At 43.5% G+C, this 10,806-nt stretch overlaps 1 protein-coding gene across 1 annotated transcript in view; it reads right to left on the reverse strand.

Annotated features, from left to right (window-relative positions):
- adamts6 (ADAM metallopeptidase with thrombospondin type 1 motif, 6) overlaps nt 1–10,806 on the reverse strand; it is a 337,746-nt gene that overhangs the window by 139,914 nt on the left and 187,026 nt on the right. The window contains exon 12 of the mRNA XM_037692553.1: nt 10,298–10,400. Coding sequence (XP_037548481.1) covers nt 10,298–10,400 — 103 coding nt within the window. The remainder of the gene's footprint in view (nt 1–10,297; nt 10,401–10,806) is intronic.

The following is a 10,806-nucleotide window of genomic DNA, read 5'->3' on the forward strand; positions in this document are numbered from 1 at the left end:
AGTTTCTTTTTTTTTGTGCTGAAATGTTTCGCCTTCGATCCGGAAGGCTTCATCAGTCAAGGAAACACACAACTAAACTGATTCTTCCCCCAACAGCTTACTTCAAAGTGGAACAAACCAGTTCTGCTTGTGATAAGATGGTCTCTTTGGTACGCCCTCCTCCACTGCCGGCCCTCTTCCTTGTTGACAGTCTTGTCTAACTGGTTGAAAACAACAAAGTCCATTCTCAATAATCCAGGTATAAAATTGTTGGTTACGTACAGTAACCCCAGAGTCTATGAATATAGGCGTAGCCCTTTAAGGCCATTCGCTAATGGGTTTTATTCCGTCACGCAAAGAGTAGCACTGAAAACTTTAGTCCACGCCCACCTGTCGTGTGGGCCCCACCCGGTCCATATAAATTACGTTGAGACTGGGTAATCAGCTCCCAAATAGCTTTATTTTCAGCCATTTAGGAGCCAGTGAGGCCCAGAGCTTAAACTGTTACGCTTATACTCATAGCATCTGGGGTTACAGTGCGTAACAAACGTTCTATTTCATATAGGTTTCGCCCTTTAAGGCCATTCGCTAGTGAGTTAAAAGGCAAAGCATGAATGTAGTTTATGCCTCACTGGGTCCGTTCAGACACCATATGAAGCGCCCGCTTGCACCAAAAAACATTTCATCACTCAGCCCTCCATGTGCGTAATTACGCACTGCATAATTACACGCACAATGCACAAACGCGCGCTGCGTAATTTATGCGTTCCGTGTACATGGGCGCCCTGGAGAGAAAAGTTTTCGACGGGGAAAAGGGGGGAAGCTGAAAACATTGAACGGAGCAGATCAACAGCTCTTCATTATGAACAGGTTAATAATTAATGAACTGATTAGTAATCAAATGAACTGATTTGTAACAGTAGTCATGAACTGATTCGTAACATTAGAACAAGACCAACAGTCACAAACTTGTGACTGATAATAAATATCTCACACTGTGATTGCATGCAGTAAGATGTGAGTTTAAATGAAATTCCATGAAAACAATAAGATTCATTCTGTTAACACGCTGAGAACAGAATGTGCCATGGAATGAGCCGACACATGAAGCAGATAGATAGATTCTGTCCATCAGCTGCTGCAGAAAGGACAGCACACCACCTAGTAGACATGAGATGGCCTCTACACCTTTCTCCGTACACCAGCGTTGAAAAGTTGTCCACTTTGATGTGTACAGCGCTGTGGTGGAGGCAGCACGTGAATCCTGGATTGTGCACACTACTTCTTGAGAGAGACCTATTTCTCTAAGCGGATCTGCTCAGCAGCCAGACCCAAAGGGGCTGGCCTATTTCTGGGTGACTCCTGATCGCCCCTCCCACCTGGAGGAGAGCATCGTCCCTCCACGGCAGTTTCCACCAACGACCCGATAACAGACGTCGCTGGATTGGAAACCATGGGGCGCTCACATGCTCAGTGGCTATCAGAATGGCTGACAGTTCTTCCTCCCGAACTCTGTTCAGAAACCGTGATATTAGAGGGACTGGGGGAAATGCATAAAGGAGCATTTTGAGCCGCGGACTGTGGGCAAACGTGTCCACTCCTAACGGTGGATCGTCCCGTGGGCTCAGCGAGAACCATAGTTGACACTGGGCGTTCCCCCGTGTGGCAAATAGGTCCACTTCTGCTCTGCCAAATTTCTCCCAAATCCGAGAAATCAGCTCGGAATGGAGACTCCAGTCCCCGTGGCGTGGACCACCGCTGGACATTATGTCCGCTCCTCTGTTCAGGACGCCAGGGATGTACACTGCTCTGATGGAGAGCAGGTTTTTGTGCGCCCAACACAGCAGCTGCCTCACAATGTGTAACATTTGGGCTGAGCGCACGCCCCCCTACCGGTTTATGTAAGCCGCAGTTACTTTGTTGTCTGTGTGAATCAGAACATGCTGATTCTGTAACACAGGAGCAAAATGTTGGATCACATTCAAAACCATGAGACATTCCAAAACATTTATATGAGATGATGTGTGAGGTGGCCACAGTGCCCCCACCGCCTGAGACAGGCACGTTCCTCCCCAACCTGACACGGACGCGTCTGTGAAAACTGAGACGTGTGACGTAGGTCTGCTGATAGGAACTCCCTCCGACAGAGTGAGAGGATTTCCCCAATGTTTCAGGTTGGTTCCCACGGAGGGAGGCACAGAACTCATCCACCTCTTCTGCCTTACCGGATAGATGCGCAGACGAGCAAACCACCTCTGGAGGTATCTCATGTGAAGTAAGCCCAACGGAACCACTGCGTGAGCTTACGACATCGTTCCTAACAGTTTCATGATGGAGACAGCTGTCACTACTCTGCCGGGCTTTATGTCGCGGAGCTGGTCTTTTAGAGTTTCGGCTCTCGTCTGTGATAAACGGGCCCTCATAGTGACTGAGTTTAGCTCCACTCCCAGTTAAACGATCATCTGGGCCAGGAGAACTGAGCTCTTCTCCCAGTTTATGGCGAAGCCCAGGTTTAACAGGTGTGACGTCAGTGTTTTGGTTTGCGCCGCTGCTTCCTGCCTGGATCGGGTCAGCAACAGCAGATCGTCCAGGTAAAACAGAATTCTCATTCCTGCTCTGTGTAGCAGCTGCAGGGCCGTCTCCACACATTTTGAAAACGTACGTGGTGCGAGAGAATAACCAAACGGGAGCCTGTAGTACTGGTACTGAGTCCCTTGGAAGGAGAAGCGCAGGAACTTTCTGTGCTTTGGAATGATTTGAATGTGAAAACAGGCATCTTTGAGATCGATGGAGTTGTTTCCAGTTGTTTTGGTGAACGCTGTCTGGTTGTCAGCAAGTGAAACTGTCTCTCCATGATCGACTTGTTGAAAATGGATAAATCTAGGATGGGTCTCATCCCTCCGGTTCATTTCGAAACCAGGAAGTAACATGAGTAAAACCCTGTGTTTTCCTCTCTGTTGGGAACCCTGGAAATTACATTTTTTACCAGAAGTTCCTGAACTTCTGCATGAAGGGACAAGATTTGTTCTGAAGATGAGAGAACCGTCTCTATAATCTCTCTGAACGGTGGGGGTTGAGCTGCGAACTGCAGCGTGTAACCCCTGCTGATAAGAAGGTCCATCCTTCAGGTCGCCTGTCCTGGAGGAACCATCCGATTTGCTCCGAGACTCTGCGCCAAAAAAGGCAATGGTGTCATCCAGCGAACAGTCCCCTGCAACAGAGAGGTGCTCCTTGACATCAGCCTTGAACAAGGCTGCTTGCCTCTGCATCTCCTCAGTAGGGAGGAGGTAACAGAGATGGCAGGAGGAGGCGAGGTCGGCGTGGCGGGGACCCAAGCATCCTTCGCAGGTGTCGTGCTGGTCAAAACTCAGCATGTAGTCGGTCTTGCAGGACAGGTACAGGCAGATGGTGTTGGTGCTGGACATCGCATTCTTGGAAGATCAGTGCTGGTTGCTTGCTGAAGAATAATGGGAGCCGATTACCCGCTCTCAACGTAATTTATACGGACCGGGTGGGGCCCACACGACAGGTGGGCATGGACTAAAGTTTTCAGTGCTACGCTTTGCGTGACGGGATAAAACCCACTAGCGAATGGCCTTAAAGGGCGAAGCCTATACAAAATAGAATCAACATTTTTCAGTCAGGTCATCTGGACAGTTTCTTTTTTTTTTGTGCTGAAATGTTTCGCCTTCGATCCGGAAGGCTTCATCAGTCAAAGAAACACAAAACAAAACTGATTCTTCCCCCAACAGCACAAAAAAAAAAGAAACTGTCCAGATGACCTGACTGAAAAATGTTGGATTTTATACCTGGATTATTGAGCATGGACTTTGTTGTTCTTTATTGTCTTTCGCATCACATGTGGTACATGAGGTGGAATGAAATTGTGTACTCAAGGTCCCAGTTACACCCAAATATAGCAAAAAAATAAAGTATCAAAATAAACAGCATACAGGGATCTAAGATATGCACTTAACACTAACAACATAAAATAATATGATATATTAAACAGCAGCCTGAACAAGTGAGAAGATGGAAGGAGTACTTTGAGGAGCTAATGAACGAAGAGAATGAAAGCAAAAGAAGATTGGAGGTCATAGATAAGTAAGGGTTAAGTCTGGAAAGCGCTGAAAAGAATGAAAAAGGGGAAGGCAGTAGGACCTGATGACATACAGTGGAGGATTGGAAAGGTCTTGGAGAGATGGCAGTGAGGTTTTTGACTCAAATATTCAATGGCATATTTGAGGGTGAGAAAATGGCTGAGGAATGGAGAAATTTGCTTATGCCCATTTTTAAGAATAAGAGTGATGTACAGAGTTGTAGCAACTACAGGGGAATGACGCTGACGAGACTCACAATGAAGATCTGGGAGAGAGTTGTGGAAACTAGACTTGGATGAGAGGTACCATACCATACCATACCACTTTATTTATCGAGCACTTAAAACAACTACAAGGCCAACCAAAGTGCTGTACAGACAGAACAACAGACAACACATGAAGCAATATACAAAATCAAAAATATAGACATAAAAACGATGCAGATAATAAATATGAGGAGAAACCAGTGTGGAGTGTACAGGTTCAAAACACGAATCCTCTGATGTTGAAAGCTACTGAATAGTAATGAGTTTTTAAGCGGGATTTGAAAACCGAGTGGGAGGGGGCCTGTCTGACAAGCAGAGGTAACTTGTTCCAAAGTCTTGGTCCTGCTACAGAGAAGGCCCTGTCACCTCTGCGCTTAAGACGAGTTCCTGGAACTGTAAGGAGCAATTGGTCTGCTGACCTCAGGGAACATGGTGGGACATACGGTTGTAGCAGATCAGAGAGATTGGGGGGAAAGGGGGGGGGGGACTGTTCAGCGATTTGTAGACATACAGGATTATGGTGGTGACTATTTAAGAGCAGCAGTATGGTTTCATGCCAAAAAAGAGCACCACATATGCCATCTTTGCTTCAAGGATGCTGATGAAGAAGTACAGAGAGGGTCAGAAAGAACTCCATTGTATCTTTGTGTTAATTTAATAGAGTCAATTGTTTTACCCAAAACACCCACACATCTACTCATTCTCATCATCACACTCTTGACCTGGTTCTGACGTATGGCATAAAGATTAAGGACTTAGTAATACATCCTAAAAATCCTGTTCTGTCTGACCATTTTTTAATAATATTTGAGTTTAAATTAAATGACTACACAGTCACTGAGAGTAAATTTAATCTTAGTAGGTGTTCAGCAGAAAACTGTAGGGTTTCTGGGTTTTGTTCTGTCTCTGTTTCCTCATGTTTCCAGTTCCGCTCTCAGTGTTTTCGCTCGTTGTCTTCAGCCCTTGTCTCACCTGTGTCTAATCTTAATCACTGCAGGTGTCTGTATTGTTCCAATCAGTCTGTGTATATATTCAGTTCCTCTGCGTCTTGTCTTTGTCTCAGGGTTGTCCTTATGGTGTGTTCTGCTTTCTGTCCTGTGTTCTATCCACTTTGTGTCCTGTCAGCTTTTGTTTTGTTTATTGAAAAAATAAATGTTTTTTATTTTTCCTCGAGCCTCCTGTCGTCCTCCTGGACGTTGGGTTCAACACTTCAGACGGCAGCACTTGATAAAAATGCTGTAACCAAATTTAAACAATGTCTTCCATCAATGTTTTCCACTGTGTTGCAGAGTAATACATCAGAGAACAATGATTATAATAATGAATCTTCTTCATACAACAAAGTTAGTCATGGACTCCCTCAGTGTGCAGTGCTTGAACCATTGCATTTTACTTTGTATATGCTTTCATTAGGTAACGTTATTAAACAGCATGGGATACATTTTCATTGTTATGCTGATGATACACAGTTGTATTTGTCCATTAAACCCAATGAATCCAATCAGCTACTTAGACTACAAGCATGTCTTCAAGACAAAAAAAACAAACTTGGATGACCCTTAATTTTCTGCTTTTGAACTTAGACAAAACAGAGGTTGTGGTTTTTGGACCTGAGCATCTCAGGAATATTTTTTTCAGTCTTTCATTTTCTCTGGATGACATTAATTTGGCATCCAGTTCTCAAGTTAAAACCTTAGCATTATTTTTGATCATGATATGTATTTTAACTTCACATTAAAAATATTTGGCGCTGTACAGGTCTGTCGTGGTGAAGAGAGAGCTGAGTCAAAAGGCGAAGCTCTCAGTTTACCGATCAATCTACGTTCCTACCCTCATCTATGGTCACGAGCTTTGGGTTGTGACCGAAAGAATGAGATCTCGGATACAAGCGGCCGAAATGAGTTTTCTCCGCAGGGTGTCTGGGCTCTCCCATAGAGATAGGGTGAGAAGCTCGATCATCCGGGAGGGACTCAGAGTAGAGCCGCTGCTTCTCCACGTTGAGAGGAGCCAGTTGAGGTGGCTTGGGCATCTGTTTAGGATGCCTGCTGGACGCCTCCCTGGTGAGGTGTTCTGGACACGTCCCACCGGAAGGAGGCCCAGAGGAAGACCCAGGACACGCTGGAGGGACTATGTTTCTCGGCTGGCCTGGGAACGCTTCGGGATTCCCCAGGAATTGCTGGCCCAAGTGGCTGGGGAGAGGGAAGTCTGGGCCTCCATACTTAGGCTGCTACCCCCGCGACCCGACCCCGGATAAGCGGAAGTAAATGGATGGATGGATGGATGGATGGCATTAAAAATATTACCAAAACTTTCCTCCACCTGCCTAATATCATTAAGATTAAAAACATCTTGTCCAAAAATGATGCGGAAAAACTGGTTCATGCATTTATCATGTCTAGGTTGGACTATTGCAATTGCTTATTATGTGTCCAAATACTTCTTTAAAAAGTCTTCAGCTGATCCAAAATGCTGCTGCCAGAGTCTTAACTGGAGTTAGTAGGAGATATCATATCTCTCCAGTTTTAGCTTCTCTCCATTGGCTCCCTGTCAAATTCAGAATTTAATTCAAAATTTTACTTCTAACCTACAAAGCTCTCAACAACCTAGCTCCATCTTATATTACAGATCTTATTGTTCCATATTTTCCCAATAGAGCACTTCGCTCTCAGACTGCAGGCTTACTTGCGGTTCTTAGAGTTTCCAAAAGCAGAATGGAGAGGAAGATCTTTCAGTTATCAAGCTCCACTCTTGTGGAACCAACTTCCAGTTTTTGTCCGTGAGACTGACACATTGTCCAGTTGTAAGACTAGACTTTTTGATAAATACTTCCCTTTTTTGATACATCCTTTAGTTAGGGTTGGCTTGAGTTTTCTGAGCTATTCCCTTAGTTATGCTGCTTTAGGCTTAGACTGCTGGAGGACAAACTGACCATATTTCTTCACTATGCAATGGGCTTTTCTTACTCTGCTGCACCTGTTTTGTATTTGTAATTGTTTTTTCTATCCTTCACATGTGTTTTTGTCTTTCAGGTACACCTGCAACCACATTTGGACCTGCAATTCTGTGTTTGTTTGTCTCTCCTTCCTGTCCTGTCAAACCCAGCCGGCCAATGCAGATGGCCGCTTGTCCTGAGCCTGCTTCTGCTGGAGGTTTCGTCCTTATAAAAGGACGGTTTTTCCTTTCCACTGTTGCCATTGTGCTTGCTCAGGATGGGAGACTGCAACAAAGTGAAGATTCAATGTCTGCTGGCTTCCTTAAATAGAGAACTTTACTAATTGGCTTTTCTATGTATGTGAATGTTTCTGTAAAGTGCCCTGAGACAACTTTGTTGTGAATTGGCACTATATGAATAAACTGAATTGAATTGAATTGTCTTTGTGGATTTAGAAAAAGCATGACAGGGTGCTGAGGGAGAAGGTATAGTTTTGCATGAGGAAATCTGGAATGACAGAGAAGTATGTTAGACTGGTACAGGACATGTATGAGGACAGCAGGACAGTGGTGAGATGTGCTGTAGGTGTGACAGATAGCTTCAAGGTGGAGGTGGGATTGCATCAAGGATCTGAGCCCCTTCTTGTTTGCTCTGGTGATGGACAGACTAACAGATCTAACAGACTAACATATCAGGGGCAGGAAACCCCATGTACTATGATGTTTGCAGATGACATTGTAAGAACAGGGAACAGGTGGAAGAGAACTTCAAGAGGTGGAGGTATGAACTTGAAAGAAGAGGAATGAAAGTCAGCCGTAGTAAGACATAATACATGTGTGTGAATGAGAGGGAGGCCGGTGGAACAGTGAAGCTACAAGGAGCAGAGGTCACAAAGGTGCAGGACTTCAAGTACTTGGGATCCACTGTCCAAGAAAATGGTGAATGTGGTAAAGAGGTGAAAAAGAGAGCCCTGACAGGATGGAGAAGTTTCAGTAATGATTTGCGACAAAAAGGTGTCAGCAAAGGAAAAGTTTACAAGACACTTGTGAGGCCAGAAATGTTGTATGGCCTGGAGACACTGGCATAGACAAGAAGACAGGAGAAAGAATTGGAAGTGGCAGAAATGAAGCTGTTGACGTTCTCCTTAGAAGTGACAAGGATGGATAAGAGCAGGAATGAGATCATCAGAGGTACAGCACAGGTTGAAAAACTGGGAGATTAAGTTAGAGAGGCCAGAATGAGATTGTTTGGACATGTCCAGAGGAGGGACAGTGGGTATATTGGTAGAAGGATGTTATAAATGCAGCTGCCAGGAAAAAGACAAAGAGGAAGGCCAAAGAGGAGATATATGGATGCAGTTAGAGAGGACACAGAGGTAGTTGGAGTGAGGACTGCGGATGCAGAGGACTGAGTGAGATGGAGGAGAATAACTTGCTGTGACGACCCCTGAAGAGGGAAAAGCCGAAAGAAGAAGAAGAAACAGCAGCCCGAACATGGGTCTGTAATGAGCAGATGGGTATAAATGAATACAGCAGTTTAAAGGTAAGAAATCTATATAAACCAACCACTCCTATCATTTAAGGAAACTATGCTTTCTACTTTTTAGATTGCTTAAAAGTATAATCTCTTCAAATGACTGTGGTGGCCGAAGATTACTCTATGTTGGTTAAGGCCCCCATTAGCCACCCCCTGGCTCCACCATTGCACCTGTTTGTGGATAAAATTGCTACCTCCACCTTCCAGGATCCATCATTCTGTGCTGCCTTGGACAAGGAAAAAATATATACCTCATCTACATAGTTGAACTCCTACCCACTTGTATACCTTGCACCATAAACATTGTTTACAAACCAACATTGTTCAGTCAGGTCATCTGGACAGTTTCAGTTTTTGTGCTGAAACGTTTTGCCTTCGATCCGGAAGGCTTCATCGGCTTCATCAAATACACAACAAAACTGATTCTTCCCCCAACAGCTTCGAAGGCAAAACTTTTCAGCACAAAAAAATAAACTGTCCAGATGACCTGACTGAAAAATGTTGGATTGTATACCTGGATTATTGAGCATGGACTTTGTTGTTTTTAACCAGTTTAACATGACTGTCAACAAGGAAGAGGGCCGGCAATGGACGAGGGGGCGTACCAAACAGACCGTCTAGCACTTACCAAACTGGTTTGTTCCACTTTGGAGTAAGCTGTTGGGGGAAGAATCATAGTTGTGTGTTTCCTTGACTGATGAAGCCTTCCGAATCGAAGGCAAAACGTTTCAGCACAAAAGAAGAAACTGTCCAGATGACCTGACTGAAAAATGTTGGATTGTATACCTGGATTATTGAGCATGGACTTTGTTGTTTACAAACATTTACTATTCAAATCCCTCAGCAACAGGGGCCATAGACGTACCACTTGTTTTTCTTGTATTTTTTTGATCTATAAAAATTTCTGTGAAAAGAAAAACTGAAGACTTCTCCATAGCACCTCTGGATTTCCAGGGTCAGACATATATTACATACAAAGAAAATTGATCAGTGTCCAAATGCTTCTTCTAGTTGAGCCTTGACTTGTGATGGAACTCAGTTGTACATGCCAGATCTCCAAGTTTGGACCAGCAGCAGCAGCTGTTAGAGCAGCAAGGTTTTAAAGGAATCTCAGAAACTCACTACCGTCCAAACTGACCTTCTGTCTGTCTTCTGCTGGTATTAACAGGGAACACAAGCCAGACCGGCCTGCAGACTGTCAACTGTGTCACAAGATGGAAGGCAGGCAGGTTTTACAGTTCAGCAACTTTAAAATATTTTGGAATTCTTTACATATTTGGACTTCACCTTGTTATGAATTTAACATTTTATAGATGAGGATTTATTAGGATAAAGTTAAGAATCTGTATGAACATTTTTCAAAGCTGATATTTGAAGAATTAAATGGTGCTCATAGTTATTATTTACGGTGTTTATTTTACAGTGTGAATGCTGTTTCAGACAAAATTCAGATTTGATGCTGTGTAGAAATTCACTGAACTCACCACCAGTGTAAGGCTTCCAGTTATAATACTTCCCACGAAAAGGTGCACTGTCAAAATCTGCACACTGCTTTTCTCGAAAATCTTGAGATCCTACATGGCATGCCTGCAATGCAAAAAAAGAATAAAGAAATGCAAAGTTTGTATGTTTAATTTATAGCTACAGATGCCAAAAATTATTCTATTTAGATTGGAAAAACATACTGAAAGACATTGGCCCAAAGCTATAAAAGGTAAAAGAGCAGCTTCGGGTCTTTTAAAAGACACTTGGGAAAAGTCTGGAACACACAAGCCTCAAATTACTTCCATCAAATCAGGTAGATAAGTTGAAGGCTAAGCTATTTTCAATAGATTGTGTATCAAACACATCCAGGAATAGGAAATATAGAGCAGATATACAAAAATAAATAAATAAATAGCACTTTTATTTGAATATTGATTAAGCATACTGGAAGTTGATAAACTGCAAAACAGGAACAGTATATATATATATATATATATATATATATATA

Source organism: Nematolebias whitei, chromosome 18 (genome assembly GCF_014905685.2).
Source record: "Nematolebias whitei isolate Nwh7 chromosome 18, NemWhi1, whole genome shotgun sequence".
In the NCBI taxonomy this organism is placed as follows: Eukaryota; Metazoa; Chordata; class Actinopteri; order Cyprinodontiformes; family Rivulidae; genus Nematolebias; species Nematolebias whitei.